Source organism: Castor canadensis, chromosome 13, assembly GCF_047511655.1.
Source record: "Castor canadensis chromosome 13, mCasCan1.hap1v2, whole genome shotgun sequence".
In the NCBI taxonomy this organism is placed as follows: domain Eukaryota; kingdom Metazoa; phylum Chordata; class Mammalia; order Rodentia; family Castoridae; genus Castor; species Castor canadensis.
Genome location: NC_133398.1, coordinates 14,216,076 through 14,242,804, shown reverse-complemented (window position 1 = coordinate 14,242,804; position 26,729 = coordinate 14,216,076). Strand labels below are relative to the sequence as shown.

At 38.2% G+C, this 26,729-nt stretch overlaps 1 protein-coding gene across 3 annotated transcripts; it reads right to left on the bottom strand.

Moving 5' to 3' along the window:
• Positions 1-1,451: 1,451 nt before the first annotated feature.
• Positions 1,452-25,184, bottom strand: Rab14 (RAB14, member RAS oncogene family). Of its 3 annotated transcripts, XM_074051115.1 has the most exons (8): positions 24,960-25,184; positions 15,373-15,431; positions 14,194-14,247; positions 12,618-12,795; positions 8,636-8,702; positions 5,036-5,123; positions 4,689-4,719; positions 1,452-3,701 (listed from the first exon to the last, which is right to left on the bottom strand). In XM_074051115.1, exons 2-8 carry the CDS (start codon positions 15,422-15,424, stop codon positions 3,524-3,526), a joined length of 648 nt encoding a protein of 215 aa, XP_073907216.1. In that variant the 5' UTR covers positions 15,425-15,431; positions 24,960-25,184; the 3' UTR covers positions 1,452-3,523. The 3 variants fall into 3 exon arrangements, with proteins under 3 accessions (XP_073907216.1, XP_073907217.1, XP_073907218.1); XM_074051116.1 differs by lacking the exons at positions 14,194-14,247; positions 15,373-15,431; positions 24,960-25,184 and adding an exon at positions 13,436-13,876; XM_074051117.1 differs by lacking the exons at positions 14,194-14,247; positions 15,373-15,431; positions 24,960-25,184 and adding an exon at positions 12,888-13,410.
• Between the last annotated feature and the right edge of the window lie 1,545 nt (positions 25,185-26,729).

Here is a 26,729-nt window from a genome sequence, read left to right as displayed (position 1 = left end):
ATAGAGAACATCGCAGGGCAGCAATACGTCACCAAGGGTTTATATTCCTAAAATGTTTTGACTAGAACTGGATCGTTAAGATACGGGATAAATACAACTATAATAAAGACAATGGACGTGACATACAGTTTATTAACTGACATTGTATGTTTTAGAAGACATCTATTTCCAAAACAAAATTTGTCTTTTGTATTCATTCTCTTTCACTTTCTCAAGTCTTGGCAAAATGTTTACTGGCCTGGCCTATCAAGCTATTGACATTGTTCAGGGAGAGTTTTCTGTGCCTCTGCCACACAAGCCCTCTGTATCCCCAAACAGGAATGGAAGGGATCTAATTTGCTAAGGTGAGAGAACTGAACCACTGTTTTGTTTTGTTTAAGGCACACTTTAAAAAGCTGATGTATGGGGAAAAAAGTTCTCAAACTGTGGTCTTACAGAATTAGAGAAGGTAATGAACATGGGGAGCCAAACACAAAACTTACCCTTTCCAGTGTCAAAAACTTTTTCTTTTTCTTTTTTTGTGGTACTGGGGTTTGAATTTAGGGCTTAACACTTATGAGGCAGGCCCACTATCACTTGAGCCATGATCCCAGCCCTTTTTGCTTCTGTTAATTTTTGGATAGGATCTTGTGCTTTTGCCCAGAGCCAGCCTCGGCCAGAACGTGATCTTTACAGGTGCATACCACCACACCAAACTATCATCTGTTGACACAGGGTCTTGCTGCGACCCTCCCAATCTCCACCTCCCCAAGTATCTGAGATTATAGGCATGAGTACCCAGCCCCAAAATTTTCCTCAGTATTTCACTACCTCTAGTATTATGTATACACCACCACCACCACACCACCCCCTCTCAAAAAAAAATCATGGTTATTGCATCAAACACTTTTATTACCCCTGTAAAATACATGAACATGAACTGGACTGTCTAGCGCATGAACAGTTCTGAGCACCAGTTACTGATCAGAAGGTCTCTTCAGTGGCTCAAGGGCAATGAGTAATCCAGAAAAGCAAATGACCTGATTAAGCAGTAAATTCATGAGTTAAAAATTAAAAGAATTTCTCTCCAAGGTGTACTGCCCAGTGTCTGGCACACAGATGTTACAATATGACAATTTGCTCCTCTCTTTTTAAGCACCCAAGTTTATTATAGGGGATTATACATGCAAGTAATAGAACCTGACCCTAGTAACAGTAAAGGGAGAACACTATTAGCCACCACATGTGCTGGCTTCAAACTAAACGATGACTGGAAACATTGCAAAGATGATGTAAATACAAGGATAAAACTGCAGTTCAATTATTTAGTGATGTGTCTTATAGCTAAATACTTAGGCCTGTCTTTATACAACAGATAAGCACAGTTCTGCAATAAACTGACAACTTAAACCAAGTAACTGTTTTTCTGAAAAAAATAAGCCCTAATATAGTTCTGAAAATAATGCAACCAATTTTAATTTAATCTAGATACAAGTGCTTTATTTACAAATATTTAGATTAATAGCATTTTGATACATCAAATGAAGAGTACAGCAGTCTGAATAAATCCTGTCACAACATTTAGACCCATGTAACTACCTTTGGGAACCAGGATATTGCACCTAAACAAGCCACAGTCTTGTGACTGCTATCTTATATCCCAATGGGTGGTTTGTTTGCTTTGTTTTGTAAATATATACACACCAGCAGGTCATGGTCCCAGGGTCCCTTGTGGTGCAATAGTGTAAGCAAAATGGATCACTGTAAGCCTTTAACAGACAAACCAATCTACTCCAGGAATCTTACTTTTTTTAAAAAGTTAAAGACAAAAATAAAAAGTCCACAACAAACCAAATCCTATTTTCTGCACATTCCAGTTTTGGCTTTTATTTAACATTGACTATACAATACTCGAACTACCATGTTTATAACCCAGGAAGATTTAATTTTACCTTAGTGTCTGTAAAGAGGGATTTAAAATGTATATTTTAAACACATCAGTTCAGCTGAGTGCATTTTATATCATATGCTCAGGCTTACTTATCCTACACTTCAAACAACTTCTCAATTCCCAGTCACAGAACCATAAACTCAACTAGAACTCAATCAACAGAAGAACTTAGTAAAACTCTTAAGTTTGTTGTCTGAAGAAGTAAGATTGTTTCTCTTCCAAGAAGATATTCTTTCAGTGGCCAAACCACCTTGTGCAGAGGTGGGTACTTGTACTATCAGCACAAACACTGAAACACCATTAGAAACTTTCCCTTTTACAAAATAACGTGTGTCAACATGACATACGCCTCATGCTATGAACAAATGGATAATCTTAAATTATTTAATTGTAGTGTTAAAATGCACAATTTAAAATCCCTTAATAGCAGACTTGCGGTTCTGGCTATCTGGTTCAGAATCTGACCATTCCAAGAAGACAAAGGTATAAAAGCTTAATATGTGCAATAATAAACCCAGCCTTTTTTCTTTTTCTATACAGTAAGGCAAGAATGCAGCCTGTAATGCAAAACGTTTACAGAAAGAGAAAAGCAGGTTAGCACGTTACTGATTGCACAAGAACAATTAAGAAAATCAGCAGGTAAGCCACAGTGCAAAGATGGAATAGAATCTGCTAGTGTTAATCTGATGATGCTAGGAGCACTTTCCAGCATTATGTCCCCAAACACTGCCAGCACCAAGGAGTGGAGCCAGTAGGTATTACCTGTGAACTGCAGTTGTGTCTATTTCCGTGTGTGAAATGGAGTAACATGGTCACATATAGGTCATACTGTACAAACTGGTATTTTATACTGTTCCAATGCCAGTAATCAATTTATTTTCTTCATTAAAGTAATATACACAGAATGTAGTTAGTTCGGTTCCTTCAAATTTTATACATATTTACTTTCTGCTAAAGAGAAAAGGATAAAATGGTATATATATAAAAAAAAGATAAAGCTATTAAGCACAAGAGAAAAGATAAATGGGTGTTTTTCCCTGTGCAAGGATAAGCAAACCTCATCAAGAGCAATGCCACACCTACAACAGGGAATTTATCCAACAAAAAACAAAAACAAAAGCAGCTGTAGAACACCCCCCTCCCATCTGAAGTCATTTCACAGCAATGAAATTGGTTACAACAGACACATTGGAACGGTTAAAGTTGGGGAAAAAGACCAAAGATATCAAATTAAACCGTACAGTGAGACAAAGCCTTGCCAAAAAGAGTAAAAATCATCAAGTCCAGCATCAGTGCTCAGTTTAAATCAAATGTTGGTGACATACCTATCACGAGGACGATCAGGGGGAAAAAAGTCTAGATTTACCATGCAGGAGAGATTTATTACTCTACTTGCCTTTGATAACCTGATTACATCTAGTTGTTTAGCAGTTTAGTATTATGTTAAACTGTTTGTACAATAGAGTTGTTTTTTCTTTTTCTTTTTTTTAATTAAACCCAGTAAGATGTACAGAAGACAACAAGGCAGTAAAAAGTACTGCTTCCAACAGACAGAGGTGAAAGGTCAAATGAGGGGCCACAGCAAAGAGGTCACTAGCAGCCACAGCCTTCTCTCTGGGGTTGGGGTTCACTGGTTAGCCGTCCTCCCTGAGGGGCTGAGGGTTTGTGTTGTACACCAGATTCGGCAGCATTCAGATCCAGGCTTCCATCCTGAATGTTCTGATAGATTTTCTTGGCAGCCTCAAGGAAAGCATCTTCTACATTCTCTCCCCTAAGAGGCAATTTACAACTTTATTCAAGAACCACTGCTTCCTACAAGAGACAAGACATTATACACTAACCTTTTGCTAACCTTTATCAACTGCCATGATGTCTTCAACTTAGCCACTGTCATCTAACAAGAGCCTGCCAGAAGGCTGAGCTAAGAGAACATGGGAAAAGGTTTTCGGTGTGGAGCACATAAACACAGTACTAAGCTGCTCTACAAACTCCACTTGTGCTAATGCTACACGTTAACATATATATCATGAGCAGTGAGGTGGGCCTCTTCTGTGACAAGAGGCTTCCCCAAACAAAAATGCCATCTCTCCAACATACTGAACGGGATCCTAGGATTTGTATGGTTGGATGAGTCAAGTATGAATTGTGCTGTTTTTAAGCACGTGGTGATACAATCATGCTTAGCCATGTTCACACTTCAGTTTTCTTGAGACTAACAGCACTGATAAGACTAAACAAAAACAGGCTAGCCTCCCCTTGCCACTGCAAGGACTTTTGGCCCTAATAAATGAAGAGCTAGGACTGGGAGTACTAGGGTTCAACAGTGGACATGGAAAAATTAATTAGAAAATACTCTTTATGCTTTTAATTAGTCACTGAGTATTCCCTTAGCTCATGCATTTATGGTAATCAGAAATATCACACAAACAGGTTGCCAAGCTTGCTTCAGTCTAAAATACCAAACTCAGCCTCAGTTCTGAAAGTAAAATGCAAACACGGTTTCACTCATTACCCTGGGGTTACTTAAATGAGCATAATCAAGGCACAATTTCAAGTAACAAAAATTCACATTTTGAAATGTGAAACAGGAAGAGACATTTTCTTACTGTTCTTCCTGCCATTAAGCATTGCACATATACGTAACAGAGCACGTATCATATACATACATATGTGTACAGTTGTACACATTATATATATGGTTCTACTTTGAGAAACTGAATGTAACTGAAACATTCATCTGCATTTGAGCCATACTTACGTTTTTGCACTTGCTTCAAGGAACAATAAGCCTAAAAATAAAATTCAGACTATAATTAGGATATCTCAAACTAACTTACAACTGCATTCTCTTCTGCAGCTTCTGAATAAATTTCCTACCATAGTATTTTATGAAAGGTTATACAGTTTTGAAATGTAGAGCATCTTCATATTTGTCATTAAATAATTACACTACTCCTAACATAAGTCTCATAAAATCAAAAACGTATTTTATTTCCTCATTCTTGATATCTTCAGCAGTTTACTTTTTTTTTTTTTAAATTGTCAATCCCATTTTTTCTTAGAAATTCTCCCAAGTGTGATCAATAAGTCTTAAAAGAAACCCACCGTTTTCTTCAGCAAACTGTTTGGCTTCTTCATATGTAACATCTCTCTGTGCCTCCAAATCTGCTTTATTTCCTATGAGAATTATTACCTAATTCGTGGGCAAAAGAAAGATACCTTAAAACAAAAGGAACTATTTAAACCAAACATGCAAATTCTGAAATCCAAAAATATTGACAGAAAAAAACAAGTGAGCCTAAAAAGAAAACCAACTACTAGCAGTTCTCCTGAGACTACAGAATCATAAAGACATTAATACAGAGAAGGATCTTAGCAATCACCTAGCAGATAGGCTGAAAACCTTTCTATAAAGGACAGATGGTATATTCTTGTAAAGAACAGAGAGCATCTTTTTTTTTTCAGGTTTGTGGACCCAACATAGTCTTGGCTGCATATTATTTTTGCTGTTTTTGTTCTTACAATCCTTCAAAATGTAAACACATTCTTGTGTGCAAGTCACTAAAAAACAGGCTATGGGTCATATAGGGTTCACAGGTCAGTGTATTAACACCTGATCCAGGTCAAAGAGTATGGTTTATCTGAGTAAAATTAATGAAAGTATCTATGAATGCCCTGAAATTAAGCATGAAATTGTGTAAACATGGACACTCCCTGAGGAAGAAGATTTAGGACTTTCATCTAATTTTCAACAGGTTCTGGGACCCTCAGGAAGTTTTAAAAAAAACACTAGTTCAACTCCTTTATGCTACAGGTAAGGAAATTAAAGCCCAAATAAGGCAGCCAGACATGCCAAATCCACTCAGTGAGTAAGCAGGAGATGAGAACCCATGTGGAAAATTCAAATTGTGACCTACAGATACTTCCCTACCCTACACTATCCCTGGGCAGGAGGAAATTTACCAACTAATAACAAATTTTTGTTTTATCACTGGGAGGAAGTTGGAAGTATGTGATGGTGGCAAATATGTAATGGGTCCAAATCCAAAGCAAAGTATCACATCCCTATATATACTCTGGAATCATCTATGCAAGTAAAGTTTGACAGCAGTGCAAAGTTTTAAGAAAAAAGTAGGTGGCCTTAGGACACAGCAAAGGATTTGGCCTTTACTTGGACAGAAGGGAAGATTTATGAATAAATCACTCTCCCTCTCCGTGTGTGTGTATGTAAGCAAATAAAAGCTTATTTTGGACACCCACCCCCATCCCTGACCAGACACAAATACGTTGGGAATGGATGGCCGCAATTTAAAGGTGCTTCCACCATTAAATTTTTGTTCATGTTTACAGCACCTGCCTCTTCCACTTTCAAAAACGTATGTCCGTTTGACTTGAATGTAAATCTTTAGCAAGGACAATAGTTAACTAGTACAACAAAAATGACCCCTCTTTAAATCAGTATGAACAAGTGCCCATTTAGAGGGGAAAGGAATGTTCATACATAGTCCACTAGCCATTTAAAGAATAAAATAATGATACTTTAAAAAGAAGCCAATTTTTAAAAAAATCAAGTCTGATGAAATTATAATGGCCTGGTACAGGGCCATTATAAGATAGATATTCAAAACAAGAAATGCTGCCTCGCCTCCTGGGCTAGGGGTATAGGTCAGTGATAAGAGCACTTTGCCTAGCAGACACAAGTCCTGACTTCAGTCCCCACCCAGCACATCTCTCCTCCCACACCCTCCAAAAACAGGAAAAGAAAGAAAAATATTGCCCCTTCCCAATTTCCTATAAATTTTCAAACCAGGCTTCCTATATCCCTGAGAAGGAAGACATACAGTGTCATGCTCACTCTAATACAGAGATATTTTTTAACACAAGAAAATGAGAAAACATGTAACTTCTACATAGAAATCAAAGGTAACTTTATAGAAATGTAGTATTTGAGCTGCATCTCAAAAGTTTTTCTTAAGATCTCAAAAGGTATAAATGAGGCAAGAAAGACAAGACCAATTTTATTTTACTATATTCTTTCATGGATCTCTACAATGAATTTTTATTTAACAGTTTACTTTGTAATACACTCAGTAAAAAATACAGCAGTCCTGTGTACCCTTCACTAAGCTTCCCCAGTGATAACAACTTATGTAACTACAGTATGATCTCAAAGCCAGAAAACTGACATTGGTGTAATCTGTAGCCTCTAAAGTCCAGTTTTTACATGCTCCTGAGTGAGGCTGTGCATGTGTATGGTCCTGTGCAGTTTTATCACAGGCACAGATCTGTGTCAATCAGGATACAGAACTTCCCCATCACTACTATGACACTGCTCTGTGCTGCCCGCTTTCGGACTCATCACTGTACCTGCCGCTCCTATCACGAACCCCTGGCAACCATGAGTCTGTTCTTCAGTGCTACAATTTGGTTACTTTGAGAATTTGTTATAAATGCAATCTTACCTGTGAGATGTACCTAACTTGCTGCATATGTCAGTGATTCGTTGCCGTATGTGGCCCAGCAGTGTTCCGCAGTGTGCATGCACAGACTGTTTCACTATTCTGGACTGCTTTCAGTTTCTACAGGTTTGTTATGTGCACCAACAGCGTGTTTAGTGTGATAATGGAAGCAAACTGCAGGCAGCATCCCTAGCATACAGTGCTGACTTTCAGTTATTAGACTGCTTTTCCCTGACAAGAGCTAGTCTTACTGTTGATTGCATATTTACTTAGCCAGGCTTCTGCTAGGTGTTGGGGTATAAAGCTAAGTGAGGCACTTGACTGCTCTCAAGAAACTGCCAGGAGTCACAGCTCAGTGTCTCTCTTCCCACTGCTCCCGAAACGCCCTCCACACCATCAACCGAGGCCTTACTCAGCCTCAGGGCCCAGCTCACACCACACCCAGATAAAACTGGTTTCTCCAGATGACCCTGCTCATCTTGCTCCCCAGCACAGCACTAGTTACTCTATTTCTAATTCATTTTTCATTGTGCTTGCAGCAGTTATCTATCCACCTGCTGGTTTTTTCTGTTGGACTGTAACTTCTTGGTGTGCAAGGATACACGTTTATCTTTGTATACTGAAGAATTTAGCATGATGGCTGGCTTTAAAATTTCAATAAATACCTTCCCAGTCTAGTTAAGATGACTTTTTTTAAGGCATGCAGCATACCTTCTATTTTTATTTGAAATTTTATTGAGAAAACTGCAGATTCACATGCAGTTGTAAGAAATAGTAGATCCCCTGTACACTTTGCCCCATTTCCTCCAATTGTATCATTTTAAAAAACTAATGCAGATTTCTCTTAAAATTGTAACGCCAGATTACACAGTCTCCACTTGACATGAGATCACTACCCCAGACATAACTTTCATTGTTTAAAGCCACAAAACAACAAAAGCCAAATAATATGAAAACACCTGGAAATAGAACTGAAAAAAAAAAAAAAGTTACGTTTGTTTTCTTCATTAACTTAAGAATAAAATAAAGATTCTTGGGGCTGGGAGTGTAGCTCCATGGTAGAGAGACTGACTAGCATGCATAAAGCCCTGCGTTAAATCCCAACACCCTAGAAAATAAAAATAAAAAAGTAAGTATTGTCTCATTCACAGTACACAAATAGAAAAATCTCACCAGGAAAAGGCTTTCCTGTTTGGGTTAACTTTGATCTGAAGTTTTCTATATAGTAAGATGTCATTTAACTTACAGTATTTGGATTGGTGAGATTCCTTGCATCTGTCAACCAGCTGCTTAAGTGGTTATATGTACTTCTTCTGCAAAAATTAAAGTTTGAATCTGTTGACTTCCACATATAATTGCCATTTAAACAGATAAAAACAAACTTCAATAAATATTTTAAATATAGATAGGCATGGTAGTACACGGCTTCTAAATACCAGCAACTGAGAGGCCGAGACAGAATTGCTGAGTTTGAGGCCAGCATAAGACACATAACAAGTTCCAGGTCAACCTCGACTACATAGTAAGACCCCATATCTCATCTCAAAACAAGAAAAAAAAAAAGCATGCAGTGTGTGTGTGTGTGTGTGTGTGTGTGTGTGTAATAAATACATCCTGAGTAACAGTATTTTTACTTTGACTAGTTAGACTAGTTACTCTGAAGAACAGCTGTGAAATACAATCACATAATTTTCAAAACTTTAGTCAAACTTTTCTTTTTTTTCAGGGTTTCATTCTTGCTAGGCAGGCATGCCACTCCAACAGCCCCCAATTTTTTTCTTTGAGACAGGGTCTCACTATGTAACACAAACCCAGGCTGGCCTTCAACTCAGTCCTCCCAAGTGCTGGGATTACAGCTATGTACCACCACACCTGGTCCCAAACTCATTATTTTTAAGTAACTCAATATCCAACAACTATGTTAATGACATGTCAGAAGAAAATTGTTTATAGTTAAACAGACCAGTAAGTAAGCAAAGAGCACAGAAAACTGATTTTAAAAACTTCTCAGTCAGGAATTTTCAATCTGAACTCAAAACTAACATTAAAATCACCCAGGTTTTCAATCGCAAAATGGAGACAAAGGAGTACCAAGATCCCTAGCCAGTGATCCACTCAATGGAATACATTTTTATGTCTGTTTTCAAATTTTAATTTTTAACTAGAAGTAAAGATAAGTTCTGTATCTTTCTTTTTTGGCAAACTGGGGTTTGAACTCAGGGCCTCAAGCTTGCTAGGCAGGTGCTCTACCATCTGAGCCACTCCACCAGCCCTCTTTCTTCTTTTTTGAGACAGGCTGGCCTCAAACCTGTCCTGCTGCCTCAACCTCACAAGAGCTAAAATTATAGGCATGTGCCAGCACTCCCAGCTTACTAAGTTAAGAGTACATTAACTACACAGCATAAAAACTGGTTTTAAAAAGCCATTTAATATGTTCCAATGGAAATTCGAGTCCTAGCTATCAGAAAGGAAGTTTATACTAACTCTGTCCTCTTGATTTCCCTGGCAGCTAAATCCTTTGAAGATTCATACCGTACTAACCAAGACTGTAAACATATAGACTCATCTGCACTAGCCGAGTCAGTCCTAAGACAGCAAAGAAATCCAAAGAAGATGATTCAACTTTTAATTTTTGACTTTATAATGGATTTACTGGGGAATTAACTGAATTTCTGAGTGATAATATTTTTGACTTCTGATGGATTTAACCAGAATGTAAACCCATGAAGATGAGGAATATTAGTAATGCAGTGTTAAAGTAAAATCTTTAAAAAGTTTCTGCTTTATAGACCAAGAACATTAATCAATCTCTCATTTAACAAGTGATAAAATAGAAGCCCATGAAGATATGAATACCACTGGCAGAATGGCTGAAAAAACTGGTGTCATGACTTCAACATCAATGACAATATGAAGCGTCAGAGTCAAGAAAGCCCCTGCCTAAAGCCTGGAGTACCTTTTCATTAAGTTACAGAGACACAATGAATATACCATAATTTAATTGTTTTAGTATATTCACAAAATTGGGCATTAATTGCCACTATCTGTTTCTAGAATATTTACATGACCTCTAAAAGAAACACTGCACCCACTAACCTCCATGTCCTTGTAATCCTCTATGAATTTGCCTATTCTGGATATTTCATTAACAGAATCACGCAATATGCAGTCTTTGTGTGTTGTTTCTTTCACTTAGCATAATGTTTTCAAGGTTTACCTACATGTGGCATATATTTATACTTCATTCCTTTTTTTTTCCCCCCCTGTGGTGGAACTAGGGTTTAAACTCAGGGCTTCCCATTTGCAAAGCAAGTACTCTACCACTTGAGCCACACCTACAAGTCCATTTTGCACTGAGTATTTTGGAGATGGGGTTTTTGTGAACTATTTGCCACAACCAGGCTGGCCTCGAACCTCGATCCTCCTGATTGCAGCCTCCCAACTAGCTAAGATTATAGATGTGAGCCACCAGCACTTGGTATATTCCTTTTGATAGCAGAAAAACATTTCATCATATAGATATACTACACTATGTTTATCTATTCATCAGCTGATGACTGTTTCCCCACCTGATGACTTAAATAAGACAAATTTTTAGCAGTACTATGCTTAAAGAATATGTTTGAAAGTAAAACAATTACATTTTAAGCACACACCATCATATTTAAATTTACTGCTAATGCATGGAGTTTTTAATTACATGAAGTCTTCAGGAACACAGTACTCAAAAATTAAGACAGCTCCCTATAAATGGACTGGTTCTTTAATAATCTCCCCACAATACCATTTACTGATCATATTGCCAACTGCCCACCACAGTGAAGAGCACTGAGGCTTATTTCACTATTTTGCCAAGACCATCCAGTTCTAAGCATTTACTGAGACTTTCTGTACTATAGTTATAATCAGCCATTATCTTTAACACAGCATTTCTCAAAGTGTGTTCAGTAAAATAAGCTTAGGAAACATCAAATTAAAGTCCAACAGTAAGCAATTTATTTACTACAGAACTTCTCAGGGTCTTAACATACAAATGTGCACTGTGACTCTTCAGGAAGAAATAGCATAACACATCTTCCACACAGAAATATGTTCCAAAGTAATTATCACTTGGCCCAATTCACCTATTTAAAAAAAGCCGTACTGCTTTTGACTGACACTTTGCCCCAACATGAAAGGTGACCCAATGTATTTTCTAGGTTACAGCAGAGCACAGAATCTAATCAAGTAATAGTTTTCCATGCTCTCTATTAAACACAAATTTTTGGGGGGGGTGGGGGAGGGGCAGGGGGTGTTACTGGGGTTTGAATTCAGGGCCTTGCACTTGTTACGCAGGTGCTCTGCCACTTGAGCCATGACCCCCAGTCCTTTCTTTCAGGTAGGGTTTTTATTTTTTTGCCCACAGCTGGCCTCAGACCATGATCAGATCCTGTTCCCTGTGGCCTCCCACCCAACTGGAACCACAGGTATATACCACCACACTCACCTTATTCATTGAGATGGGCAATAACTAACTTTTATTTTTGTCAGGGCTAACCTGGAACCACGGTGCTATCTCCATCTCACAAGTAGCTCAGATTACAGGCATGAGCCACCGCACCCAAACCAAAGTTAAGCCTTTACAGTTCAGTTTTGTTACTTTAGATCAAATATTTTGAATTTTCAGAAATAGCCATGTTGACATAAATTTAATCCTGCCTGCTGCATGTAGTATTTTAAGTCGCTTTAATTCACAGGACAAAAAAGAATAAGTAAATGAATAACTACTCAAGTCTTAAGATAAATCACCACCTAAATGTAAAAAAAAGTCAGATATATCAAAATAGCACCTTTTGCCAATAGATAAAAGGATAAGAACTTTTTATAGTCCATCATGCTAGATTAGCAAAACTGTATATTTAACTCTTTGCTTGGCCTTACTTTCCAGAAGGTGTAAATTTTAGTTAGGCTTAAGACTTTTCCCCTCAAACTATTCAACTGATACTACTATTCAGAACTGTATTCTTCTACTAGCTCCACCCACCATCTCCTAAAGTTTTTCTTCAATAATACCAACTTTCACAAAGTCAATGTTTCATACAGCAACTTAAAGTAACCATATGCCCAAATAAATTCATTTATAGTCATCTAATTACAAACAAGTACATAAATCAATAAAAAAGAAACCACATCACCCAAAGTAGATTTCTACTCCCAAGTATGAAGGTTGAAAGTTATTCACCTCTTACCTAGTGATATCATACACCATAAGTGCACCTGCAGCTCCTCTGTAGTAGCTTCGTGTAACAGCTCTAAACCGCTCCTGTCCTGCTGTATCCCAAATCTGCAGTTTGATTTTTTGGCCACTAACTTCAATTATTCTTGTACCAAATTCAACACCAATTGTGTGAGGGCAATCAGCCATAACTGTCAGAGAAGAAAAAAATAGTATCCGAACTTTGAGAAAACTTCCAACAGTAACTAGTGGGAGAAATCCACTGAATAATCAAGTAACTTACTAATATTTACAGGCTACAGACTAACTGTACCCCTGGGGGAGAAAAACAGCAAAGACCTACAAGAAGTCAGAGAAATGTGGCTGAAATAAAATAAGGGTCAGCAAACTCCTGGGAAGAACTAGACAGTAAACATTAAATTTTGCAGGCCTAATGTTCCTGTTACAACTACTCAAACCTGCCTCTGAAGCATAAAAGCAGCCATGGACAAAATATAAAATAGGCATGGCTGTGTTCTAATAAAATTTTATTTATAAAACAATGACAAGACTTAGAAAACTGATCAGTTTGCTGATTTCTGGATTAAAAATCTACTAAGTAAAAATAATTCAATAAACTCATCACAATACCAGTATTACACTACTTAGCCTTCTGACAATAATTACCTGTAACACATTAATGATCAATGGTCCTGGATTAATGGTCCTAATTAATGATTAACGGTCCTAGAGAACTAATGGTTTTAGGACTCTAGTTGTTAGTCAAACAAATTTTTATCCAGGAAACTATCAAGTATCTCAGGAAAACCATCACATTCAGAACACACTTACACACGTCTAGGACGACAGGACGAGTGGTAGTCCTTTCTTTGTAATTAGCCCACATAAAACCTAACTCAGCATTCTTTGGTACTGTACACAGGCCAATGGATACTTCACAGAATGTTATTATCAAACCTCTGCAGTGAGCAGCACAAAAATGCCATGAAATTAATTTCAACTATATGGAAACAACTTCAACTATATTTAGCATATCAGTTTCAAAAAATTGGTCCCCTCCCTATCACCCAAGAGCTGTACTCTGAATCTTTATCAACTGGCCATTAACACAGAAACAATTCCATTTTAAGTAATTCCAATCTATTAATTGGTTAATATAACAAACGCAGCAAATGTCCCATAAGATAATCAATTTTTAAAATAAAGTCAAAGAACAAAAAGGAGATTATGTAAATGTGACATCATCCTATGCATTTTTTAAAATTCACTTTATGTTTACACTATTAAAAAATCTAAACAAATGAGTCAGATTATATATCACATATAAAAATCAACATACAAACATATTGATAATAACATTCAACTTTATCTGTACCTATTTATAAAAGTAATCAGTTAAAAAAAAAAAAAAAGTAATCAGTGCCCCTAAAGACATAAGTGCAAATATAGGGAAAGGTTATATTCAAATGCATAAAGTACACTAAAAATGACACTTTAAAAAAAAAAGGGTAAAGTGTGACAATAGAGAAAGCTACTAATGTAATGTCACTAAGTGTGACAATACAGAAAGCTACTAATATTGAACTTACATTTTTTTTCTGTAAATTGATGAAGCAAGCAAGATTTTCCTACTCCCATATCCCCTGTTCAAAAAAATAAAAAAAGTTTCAGGTGGCAATTACATTTCTCAACTTCATACTCTTATAATCATATGCAATGACTTCTATATCCCTTACATCACGTTACAAGTTTCCAGGACACTTAGAAAACTTGTATTTCCCTTCCTTATAATGAATTCAAAAGATGTAGGTCAGTCTTCACTGCAATATATAAACTGATCATTCCTAACCTTTAACAGTTATAAGAGTTTGGTTGTAAAATTATTATGTTTAACAAATAGCCACCAACTGAAAGGTGCTTTGTAACAGAAAAATTATTATAATGGTACTTTGAACTTTGAGCTATTTCAAGCTTGCCGCCTCCCCTCTTAACCTGTCACAGAAGCAAAAGAGCAACAAATGAGGCAGCATACAGCAAGCAAGCAAGAATAAATAGAATTTTGGAAGCTTGATTCACTAAGTTCCCTGCTGTATCTTATTTTGTGTATTTCTTGTAGAATTCCAGAAAGGAAAGAATTTACATTACCTGGAAATTGTACAGAACAGAAGCCATCTCTAGCTGTACTACAGCAATTGTAACCCATAAAAAAGTATTACTAAGCCATGAAAGCTCAACATAAGAACTGTTCTAATGTGCAGAATTCATTGAAAAGCATGTGAGCTTTCATTCAACTATAATCTTACAACTATGCATGGACAAACAGCATTAAGAATTAATTTGAGCAAACTCCTTTTGAAACTTAATGGGAAAAAGGCCAATATTACGCTTTATGTGCATTACACAATTTATTTTGAATCAAACAATATTCTCTAGCAAGTTCTGGAATTCAGGGAGACCTGAGAGACTCTTCATGAAAACTTTTGGAATATTTCAGCACTACGAGGAAGTTAACTTCATTCCCAGAATTAGCAAGCTTTAAAATAGCCTTCAAGAACAACCAATATCACTTCACTAGTGCCCTGCACTACACAGTAGAAGTACCCAGGGCCAAAATGCAAAAGGTACCTTTATCCTTATAAAAGCAACTTTGCTTCAGAAGTGAGAAAAATCACTCACTTCTTCAGAGTGACATGTTTAAGTGTTAGTATATAAATGTTTTGTATGTTAACCTTCTTTAAGGAACAAGAGTGTAAGTTAAATAAACTTACCAATAATAATATATTTAAAGATGTAAGAGTAGTTGTATGGTGCAGTTGCCATGGTGGCACTAAAAAAGAAAACTGTGTTACTTCAGAAAGTAGACACTTTATCAAAACTGTTCATTGTTACCCCTTTCAAAAAATATATGCACTGTAAATATAAATATATATATACACACACACACATATACAATAAAACACACTGAATACAAATAAAATGTTGGTTACAGTAAGTCAGTAAAATTACAATTCCCAAATTGAAGGATACACATATTCTCTTGAATGAATGTGCTTTAACATTCTCATATACATTATCCACAGAACTATAAACTACTATATATACCAAGAACTCCAATGTTTCATTTGAAGAAATAGTCAAAAGAAAGTTTCAAACAAGAAAACTTTTATAAATTTAAGTTAAACATCACTGTAAATACTTCCCTCTTCCTTAATATCCCCTTCCTTGTTAACTGATCAAGTAAGTTACTGTCTATTTGCTCAAAATTGATTTCAAACTGAATGGTATAAAAAGTAACCACTAACTTACAAACACAAAATGTTTGTACTCTAAATCAATAGAACATCATCCAGAGAAAGAACAATCAAGTGATTTCCAAATCAAATTGATGTTAGAATTAGACTGAATCACATGAAATTGTAGTTTCTGTAGATTTAAAAAAAGGGGGAGAGGGCAATTATTATTGGCAATTTCATATGGCTCAACTTAATATAGAACTTGCAGATTAACACATTAAGTACTTCCTATATACTACACTAGGAGTTGAGAAATAATGCTATAAAATTAAACTTATAAAATTTAAAAATTTATATATTAAAAGATATTCCAAAAGATCACAGCCTATTATTCCTTATGCTCAGGTAGACTTAACCTAAAGAATTCATTCTATCTCTCTTACTTTTAGTAACTTAAAAAAAAATCTCTCAGGATGGCAAAGTGGCTCAAATGGTAGAGTCCCTGCCTAGCAGGCATGAGGCCCTGAGTTCAAACCCTAGTGCCACCAAAAAAAAAAAAATCTCTCAGTAAGGCACACTGGTTCATGTCTATAGTTCCAATTACTCAGGAGGCAGTGGCAAGAGGACTGGTTTGGCCCAAGAGTTTGAGGCCAGGCTAGGCAATGTAGAGAGACCCCATCACAACAATAACAAAACACTTTCTGTGAGTGATAGGTGATACAGAAACAATATTCGTAATAAGGTTTATTCTCATCAGTTTTCAGCTTTAGGAAAGAAAAATTCCTTCTATATATCAAACTTAAGCCATTTTTAAAAATTTGATTTCAGTATTTTTAAAATTTGGCTTGCACTGAACTGGTTAGTATCATATTATACAAACTGGACATTTGATACGACTGGAGAAATTCCTTTACTGAAATTAACACCTTACTATATATACATACATATATATATATATATATATATTTCAAAAACAATTTCTATATAATAAAATTTACCCTGCAGAAAAATTACTTATATTAAATGGATTATGGAGAAAAAGAAAATTCTATTTTTTTTTTTTTAACTTTTGGATTTTTTTTGAGACAGTGTCTTACTGTGTAGCCCAGGCTGGCCTCAAACTCATGATCCTCCTGCCTCAGCCTCCCCAGTACTGGGATGACAGATGTACACCACCATACCCAGCTAGGAAACCCTTAATTACAGTAAATTATTAAACAATCACTTCACACGATAGTCTTCTCACTTCTTCACTATGTAGAAGTCTTGCTCCCAATCTAGCGTGGCATATGGTAACACATGAATAATCAGTCTTCTACTCATGGAGAACTCTCTACACCAGTTATTTCAGGAGTTTCCCTAGTTAAATCAACTGTGATTCTGAACATCATATCTTTCACCTCTTCCAGACATTACTAGACACTCAAAACTTTCAAAAATGAATTTGGTCTGAATGATTCACCAGATCTCTGAAACACATGTGAAATACAAGGGGAAAAAGAAAAACCTTTTAGATTACAATGATTCTTAAAATGCTGGGCATGGTGGCTCATAGCTGTAATCACAGCTACTTGGAAAGCAGACTGGTATCAGGAGGATCACCATCAAGAGACCAATCAGGACAGAAAGTTAGTGAGACCACATATCAACAAAGAAGTTGGGCATGGTGATACATATCTATAATTCCAGCCACACAAGAGATGTAAGTAGGAGGATTCCAGTCCAGACTAGCCAGGGCAAAAAATGTGAAACCCTATCTGAAAAATAACTAAAGCAACAAAGGTCTGGAGGTCTGGACAAATAGTGAGACCCTAACTTGAAAAAACCCAACACAAAAAAGGGCTGGCGGAGTAGCTCAAGGTGTAGGCCCCCGAGTTCAAATCAAGTACCACAAAAAGGGGGGAAGGAAGCTGCAGGTATGGCTCAAGTGTTAGAGAGCCTACTTAGCAAGCACAAGGCCCTGAATTTAAAGCTCCAGTACCAAACCCCTCAAAAAAAAAAAAAAAAAATTCTTGCTTTTTTTTTTTTTTTTGTATTTTTTCCTTTTTTTTTTTTTTTTCCGGTGCTGGGGACCGAACTCAGGGCCTTACACTTGCCAGGCAAGTGCTCTTCCACTGAGCTAAATCCCCAACCCCAAAAAGATTCTTAAAGGTTATGATCTTCTTAACTTGCATTACGTCTTTTCTGCATGAAAACAGCACAGGCTCTTCTAATTACTTTTAATTCCTAAAACTCTTCTATTCAAACTGGGCAAAAGTAATCACTTAGTCACCTGTAAATTACTGTTGCTCTTGTGCTCGTCCCCTTGGCTTCCTATTTTCTTTCCCCTTCTAACACTAACTGTACATACTTTGCTTCCTTCTATTTTGTCATGTTAAAATTACAGGGCAGTGCAGGGTATGCTTACCATGCACAAGGCCCTGAATTCAACCCACAGCACAAAAGCACACAATGGTCTCTAACAGTTCCAAATTCCACTTCAAATGCTCTAAAGAATAATCATGAAGTTATAACCCAATTCTGGTTGTACTGTTTTGTGTATTTATTAATTACCACATTAAACATTCATTAATTATCTACTGAGGCAACTAATTTTGAAATTTTTTTAATTATAAGCATTAAAATAGTAAAAACTTCTTCATAAAATTATTACTATTTCAGCTTGAAGACCAGTATTTTGTTTCCATCTCACCACACAATTTTTTGGGCTCAGGTTTCCTTTTAAATTACAAATGAAAACCCTAAAAACAGAATCAGAAGGAAACCACTCAGGTGGGTGCTGGTGGCTCACCCCTGTTATCCTAGCTACTTGGGAGGCTGAGGTTAGGAGGATCTTGGCTCAAGATCAGTCTTAGCAAAAAAGTTTGCAAGACCCCACAATCAACAGAAGAAAGTTGGGCATGATGGCATACACCTGTCCTTCCAAAGATGGTGGGAAGCTTAAAACAGGAGAACTGCAGTCCAGTCCGGCCTATCTACAAAATAACCAGAGTAAAAAGGGCTGAAGGCATGACTCAAGCAGTAGTGTCTGCCTGGCAAGCAAGAAACCCTGAGTTCAACTCCCAATACCATAAAAAAAAAAAAAAGAAAGAAAGCCACTCAAATCTGCTAATTTCTGTAGACAAGGCAGAATACATCTAGCACTATAGCTACCAACACAGTACGTCCTCTTTTTTAATCTAAGGTTAAGAAATTGGTAGGTTTAAATATATTCCTATAGTTGTAGGTACATTCAGTCAAAAATATGTTTTTGCAGTAGAACTATATTCAAGGGTCCCTTTTAACCATGCTCAATTGCTTCAGCAAATGACTTCTCACCCTTATTTCTTAAACATGAAGCATATCATCTGCCTAGCTTTGGAAGGAGAAGAAAGTTTTTTTTCACTGTTATTTATGGGTAAGTTTACTTTGTGAGAACTTGGAGGTCAAAAAACAATTTAAGAAGTGTTGGCCAAGTTCACTCGGAAATCGTTAAGTCTTCCCAATGACACAATCTCCACTAATTAAAAAAAAAACCAAACTTTTTTTACAGCTACTGGTGCAATTAAAATGTACTCAGTTCCATTTTTTTTATAAAAAGCATTTGAATAAAGTTGACACATACTTAAGATCTGCTTTAATGCCTTTGAATCTCTACCACCTCTGAGGACTGAACCAGGATCTTGAGCCACCACCTACCCCTACCCCCACAGCCCTTGTGTTTTTGTTTTTGAGATAGGGTCTCACTAACTTTGCCTGGGCTGGTCTCCAACTCAAGATCCTTCTTCCTCTGCCTCCCTATAACTGCGATTATGGCAAAAGCCACCACCCGCGGCCCTGCCTTTGATTTCGTTATGACGGGAAAAAAAGATTACTACATTTCAAACAACAGGCATCATTAACTACATGAACAATTTGTAAACCAGGAACAAACATGATGTTACAGTCACCATTTATTGGGCACTTAACATGTACCAGGTAACGTGCTAAACACTTTACATGTGATTTCACTTAATCTTTACTACTATCCTTATGAGATAGTTACTATTATCCTCATTTCTAGATGAGGAAATAAGACTCTACAGGCAAGTAACATGTCAGGGTCATACAGTTTAAGTGGACAAGTCTATACTGAATCTAGCACTACTTTGACTACAGAAATCCCCCTTGTTTTCTTTTTTTTGGGGGGGGAGGGGTACTGGGGGATTGAACTCAGAGCCTCATACTTGCTAGGTGCTCTACCACTTGAGCCACAACCCTATTTTTCAGATAGGGTCTGTTTTTGTCCAGGCCACAATCCTATTTATGCTTCCCACATAGCTGAGAGGAAGGTATGTGCCACCACACACAGCTTTTTTGTTGAGATAGTGGTCTCAATCATCTTTTTGTCCCAGCTGGCCTCAAACCTCAATCCTCCCAATATCTGACTCCCGAGTGGCTGGGAGTATACTACACCTAGTGAGAGCTCCTCTTAATCAGTGCTCCACCCTACTCCTCCCCATGAGATGTTCACTCGCTTGGTTTTAATTTGATACTCTGAATAAGAAATATTAAATAATTACATTCAGAGAATGCACTGTGATAAAAATTTATAGATATAGATTAATAGTAATACTAGTTACAGTAATTTATAACTTATCTACTGTTAATTAACAAAAAACTTAAGGAAAGGAACATTTGAGAATATACCATGTGATGACAATCTGCACTACTTTTCCCTCTACAGTCTTATGTAATTTTCAATTTTCACAACTCTGTAGCACCATCACTTTTATACAAAAATTGAAGAAACTAAGATCTGAAGAAATGCACTAATTTGGTCAGAGCTACAAACTGAATGTAACTGGAGCCTGATTCCAAAACCATGATTTTCCTATCTAGGGTGCTAATTGAAGGTATACAGGCAGACAGATAGATTTCCCAGCTGTCAAGAGAAAAAAATGTATACTAAGCACTAATCATTGGTGTGCTCTGTATTCAAGTGATCCCTTTTAAATATTAACTATACTTAGTGCTGCTTTAATAAAGGATTTTACTCTATCTCCTAAACATGAAAACACTGTTAGGGTGAGAAAAACTGGATATGCCAATGCGTAAAACATGATACATGTTGTTTTCACTTAACAAAATTATGGAATATTTAGAGGTCAATACATTTAGTTCTAAATACTAAACATGTATCAAATATGTCATTGTGCCAAAAAAGGTACATGGTCTCCATTTACTGAATCAAGACTTCTTCCCAAATAAGATTATACAAACATCCAAAGTGACTGATTTTGAAGTGTGCAGGTAGACACTTTCATACACATTGCTATAATGCCACATTTTTGGAAAGTTACAGTATCTTTAAACATCGGAAAGAAAAACAGCGTGAGGACCTGTGTTCGATCTCCAGCACAAAAATCATCATCATCCATATAATCGTTTAGCCCAAAAATCCACAGTTCCTAGGACAACAGGTTTAAGTACATTTAGTGCACCATTTTTATAGCAAAATTAGAAACAAGTCTACATTCCCATCACAATGAAATGGCTGAATAAAGTATGGCTGTACTATGAAATGATATGCATCCAGTTTAAAAAAACATTTAGATCGGTACTCCTTGATTTGGAGTATATTCATGATTTTGGTAAGTTAAAAAATGAATGTTGCAGAGTTTTATACGATAGCATACCTCATTCTCAAACACATACACTCAAATCCAGTATGTACAAAATATGGAAGAATACACACCAAACTTTGAAAAATGAATACATGGGCTGACAGCAGAAGAGGCAAAGAGGAAAATTAACTCTCTTTACATATCTCTGCACTAATTTACAATGAATAGGTACTGTATTTATTTGGTAATACGTTCTAAAATACACAAGTACAGAATATAAAGCACTGATGTTTTAAAGCATTTTTACATATAATTTTAATACATGAGATACTTAAGGAATAACCAAAAAGAAAAAATTATTCATAACACTTCAACATTGTTTCTGCATTTACCGATTATATGGGGAACATCATGAGGCCAATCATGTGACTGGCCTCAAAACAAAAACTCAACACCCAACAGTACAGGGCATGTTTTTTCAGTCTTTTTATAGTTTAACTTCTTACTGTGTTTGTTTATACACTGTGTTGTTCAAACTGCTATCATGCTATTTTATTCTACTCCTTAGAACACTACAATTTTTACATAACTGATTCAAGACAGTAGGGGAAAAGCAACTCACTAAATATTCCTGGTGATCTAAAGTCTTTCTTATCCTCATCGTTTAGGTTTTTTTTGTTTTGCTTTACATACAAGACATTTCTGTCTAAAAAAATATAAAAAACAAGGAGCCAAGATGGACTACTTCTGGACTGTAACATAAAAATATTTGTTGAGCACTAAACATGAAGCATTGTGCTAGGCTTTGACAATATCTTAATGATCAAAGAAGACAACACTGTCTCTGCCTTTGTAGAACTCAATAACAGAAGCATTCTCACTTGCTTAAAAGCCTCAACAGTAAAGCTATTTGATTGTCAGGTGGACACAAAACTTCTACAGTTATTCTACTCATTTAATCAACTTCCTCCCCATAACAGTATTACAACCTCTGAAAATAATCCATTCACTCTGGAGACCCACTTAAAAAAAAAAAAAACTCACTTTTCACAAAACACTTAATGTCACATTTGTATGTAAACTAATATGAATGATAAAAATAACTGGATTGCTCAATGTGTCAAGAGAAAGGCAAAAATCTTCCAGCTAATTATGATAGTATGCTATGAACAGGAAATAAAGTACTTCAATACTGTACCTTTGGTTCATCGAAGTACTTAACCAACCACTACCAAAAGGAAACAAAAATGCACTTACTACTACAGTTAACAGGATTAATGATAGTGAAAATTTTACTGATAACACATCTTGAGATTTGCTTTCACATAATTTAGTGTGGGGGAGACGAGTGTGTATAGATGGAGCAAAACTGACTACTGCTGACACTACACTGGCTTGATGAGCCTATCAATGTACTACCTTATTTTGTGTATGTTTTAAAATGTCTAGAATAAAAAGGTTTTTAAAAAATACAGTATCTCTAATAACAATGTCTGTAAATTGTTCTGTCACCACTGACATTTTATAGCCACATAAAAAATGTTTCAACCGTTTTTAAAAAACATGAAGCACTTCTCAATAGCCCTCATTTTATCTTACATATCTTACTAAGATTATGAAAAAATATTTGATACTTATAAAAACCAGTTTTAAAAACATTTCAAATTTTGTTGCAAAGCTGAAGTATGCAACGATTATAAAATTTATCATGAAATATAAAAAATAGAAACTTTTAAATGTGCCTTTAATTGCAAGAAAACTTTTAACATCTATTAGAATCCAGGGTTTACACTTTATAATAAGTGCCATTTACTGAGTGCCTACTACAGCCCAGTCACCTCACAAACAACCTCTAATCCCGAAAACTTATTTTACAAATAAGGAAACCAGGTCAGAGAAGTGACATACCCATGGCTGTATACTACCAAATGGAGAGCTAGGAATAAGGTCCAAGTCTAACTACAGCTCTCCAAAGCCATGCTCCTCTCATTCATTCAACAGATACTAAACACCCAGTAAGTGCCTGGCAAAGTTGCAAGCACTGGGACACTTACTTTATGGCAAGCAATGTGCTAAGGGTTTTCTTTAAACCCCACTTAATCCTGGAAACAAAATGCAGGCACAGTTATTCCATTTATAGATAAAGACATTGACTCTGAGAGGTTAGGTAACTTGCTTAAGGTCACTACTTAACTAGCACTGTCACTGACAGTACTGAAGTGGCCATCCTAGGCAACAGGACTCCAAAACCTAACCACTACACACCTCAAGACATGACCAAGGAAAATTGCCTAAGCAGAACAACTGTGGAAAGGCTTGGGGAAGAAGAGACATGAGAGCTGGATTATTGTAAGGTCAAGTCTATCCGCAATAACCACATCTAAACGAACAGTAATGGAATGAATAAAAAACTTTGCAAGAGTGTAAATCTGGGCACTGACACTTCTTGGGGCTAGCAGGAAAACGCCTGCCCTCTCCACACCTGTTTCTTCACATATCAAACGACCTTCTCACCTCTGAGGTGGCAAGGAGGAGGATTTGGCAATGTAGCGGTTGACATGATTAGACTTTAGGTCACAAAGGGGTAATCGGGTGTCATCCACTGCAAGCAGGAAAAAGGGAATTAAGTTGCCACTGCACTTTAAACGGTCATGCACAAATGCACCAGCCACAGTGAGGGGAGAAGCCAGCTTGTCTGCACCATCATTAGTCAGCCACATCTCAACTGCAGGCCTGTTTCCCGCCTTGTAAAATGAGAAGAACTCAACTTATCTCCAAGGGCCAAACAAGGCAACATAAGTTTCGTGTTTACACACCAAGGTCCGTGTCTGACACACAGTGGAGTGCAAACCCTCAAAACATTCTCCTTGCATTTTTTCCCTTAAATTCTGAAAATTCCAAAAACTTTTTGTGTGCATTATTTCTAGGTGCTGTGGAGGTTCTGGGCCTGATGGGGACTCCCCAAAACCAGACCCTGCCCTAACGGGGTCTACGGGCCAGCTAGCTACCCACATCGACAAGGACACGGGAGCTAGTCTAAGATGCCGGCGAGGCTGCGAGGTGCTGCTGCCTTTGTGCGCGGCCCGTGGGGTAGGAACGCCACGTGTGGGGCTCGCGGGCGGCAGGACGGCGCGGCACGCGTGGGTAAACACTGCGGGGGCGGCTGCAGCCCAGCCGCGGGCAGAGGCGGCGGCAGAGACCGGCCCGCGGAGGACGCGGTTGTGCCCAGCCCGGCCGGGGAGGCGGGGAAGGCGAGGCCGGAACACACCCTTCCCGCACGCCCGGAGCCCTCGGCTGGCCGCGGAGCATTAGGGGACCCGGGCAGGGGCGGCGCGGGAGACACCTGCGCCCCGCACGGCGTGCTGTCAGGCCGGCGCCGTCCGCCGACCCCCAAGCTGGCCGCGGCCTGCGGGGCCTGGCTCCCGAGGCGCCGCCCGCCTGCGGCCCGGTCCGCCGCCGTCCCTCCCGCGGCCCTCGGAAGGGCCCGACGCGGAGGCCTAGGTCGGACGGACGGACACTGCGGAAGGCCTGGGTTACCTGGGGGGTTGCTGGTGGCTGGGCAGCTTTCCGGGAGGGAGGGGGGCGTCAGGACGAGGAAGAGGAGTGCGGATGCGGCGGGAGAGGGGGCGGGGGCGGTCGGCCGAGGCCCCGGCAGGGAGGCGGGCTGGCCAGGAGGTGCAGACGCGCCGGCGACAGTAGCGGTGGCAGCGGAGACTGCTCCTGCGGCTCCCTCAGGATCCTCCTCGGGCTGGTCCAAGATGGCGGCGCTCCCTGCACAGGGTTTCCTGTCACCCTCGCAATGGGCCGGACCACAAAAGAAGGGGGGAGGATGCGCGCGCAGCCGGCGGAGCCCGGAAGAGGGTCGTGAGGCCGGCCCCTTGGCCACGCCCCTTCCTCAGTCCTCCCCTCTGGACTCGCCGCACCGCCGCTCAGGACTCTCCCATTGGCCTCCACGTCTGAAGGGGCGGGGAAAGCGCTTTGCGCAAGCGCAATCGCAGGTCCTCGCGAAGTTACTGCGCAGGTTCACGTGGAACCGGCGAAGTTGCGTCTGAGTCTTGGAGATCCCGCTTGGAGACTTTTCAGTATTTTTAATGTCAACGACTATCACTTGCTGCACTCTTACCATGTGCTGACCACTGTGCTACACACGCATTTACTGCATTCATTCAACATTTACGTGCTGATAGCTTCATACAGAGCTAAGAACAAAGCGAATTAAGTCCCTGGTCAACAACCTAAGACACAGCTCCCCACTTTATCAGTAGCGAAACTGTGGCTCACGTTGACCAACTTGCTTGTCCAAGATCATGCAGCCAGGAAGTGGCCCTTTCTGCACTGCGTTCCACCTATCTCTTCTAACCTTGCTTTGTGGCAATTTGTCTGGAAGAGGGAAGAAACTGACATACTCCCAACTTGTCCACCACCTCACATCTTCCACCTTGGCTTCCATTATCACTGCCTCAGAAAGTTAAGACAGCTTGGTGCAAGTCACGATTTGACTTGCTTGAGCCTAGGGCATTTTCACCTGTGGCTTGTGAATATGGGTTTATTTATTTTGTATTTACGTTAAAGGTATATTTTGTAAGTGCATTGGTATAGTGATGGATATATTAATAACATAGCAAGGCATTTTCTTCAATGTAAAAATTTTTCTCCTGATTTTAAAAGAGCTTAAAAACATTTTTTGTGCACCTGTAAAAGTACTGTGCATTCTAAGCATTGTGTCTTCAAGGCCTGATGGATAAAGGTGGTCCTGCCTCAGAAATCCCAAAATGAAGTTCAATGTCACTCTTGTCACTTAAGACCCTTCTTAAACTGGTTCTGCCATGGGAGCAGATTGTCATAGATTTCATTGGAAAATCTATGACAGTTTACAAATCTCTTATTTTCAGAAAAACCTGGGTACCAAATCCCTTTTCTGCATCCATTGGTAAATGGTATGCCATTCCGAATGTCACTTGATTTCTCATATCCTCAGTCTCTTCTGCAAAATAAGGATAGCCATATTTAACTCACATAGATCCTTGTGAAAATTAAATGAAACAATACATACACAACACCTGGCATATAATAAGAACTCAAATGGGAATGATTATTATATGGTAATATAGTCAAATCTCTTCCAGCCCTTGGAGGGCTTAATCACATATGTGTTAGTAAGTATAGTTTTGTTTGTGGGTTTTTTTGGCAGTAGTGGGGTTTGAACTCAGAGCCTCACACTTGCAAGGCAGACACTCTTACCACGTAAGCCATTCTGCCAGCCCACATTTTAGCATTCTTGAAATCAAGAAAGTCGCTGGTCAGTGG

Excerpts from the sequence above, each read along its gene's own strand:
- Rab14 (XM_074051115.1), bottom strand. The coding sequence starts at position 15,424 with ATGGCAACTGCACCATACAACTACTCTTACATCTTTAAATATATTATT. Across the intron at positions 8,703-12,617 it reads ATGGTGTATGATATCACTAG|AAGAAGTACATATAACCACT; the intron begins GTAAGAGGTGAA and ends TAATTTTTGCAG. Across the intron at positions 5,124-8,635 it reads ATCTCACCAATCCAAATACT|GTAATAATTCTCATAGGAAA; the intron begins GTAAGTTAAATG and ends CCCACGAATTAG.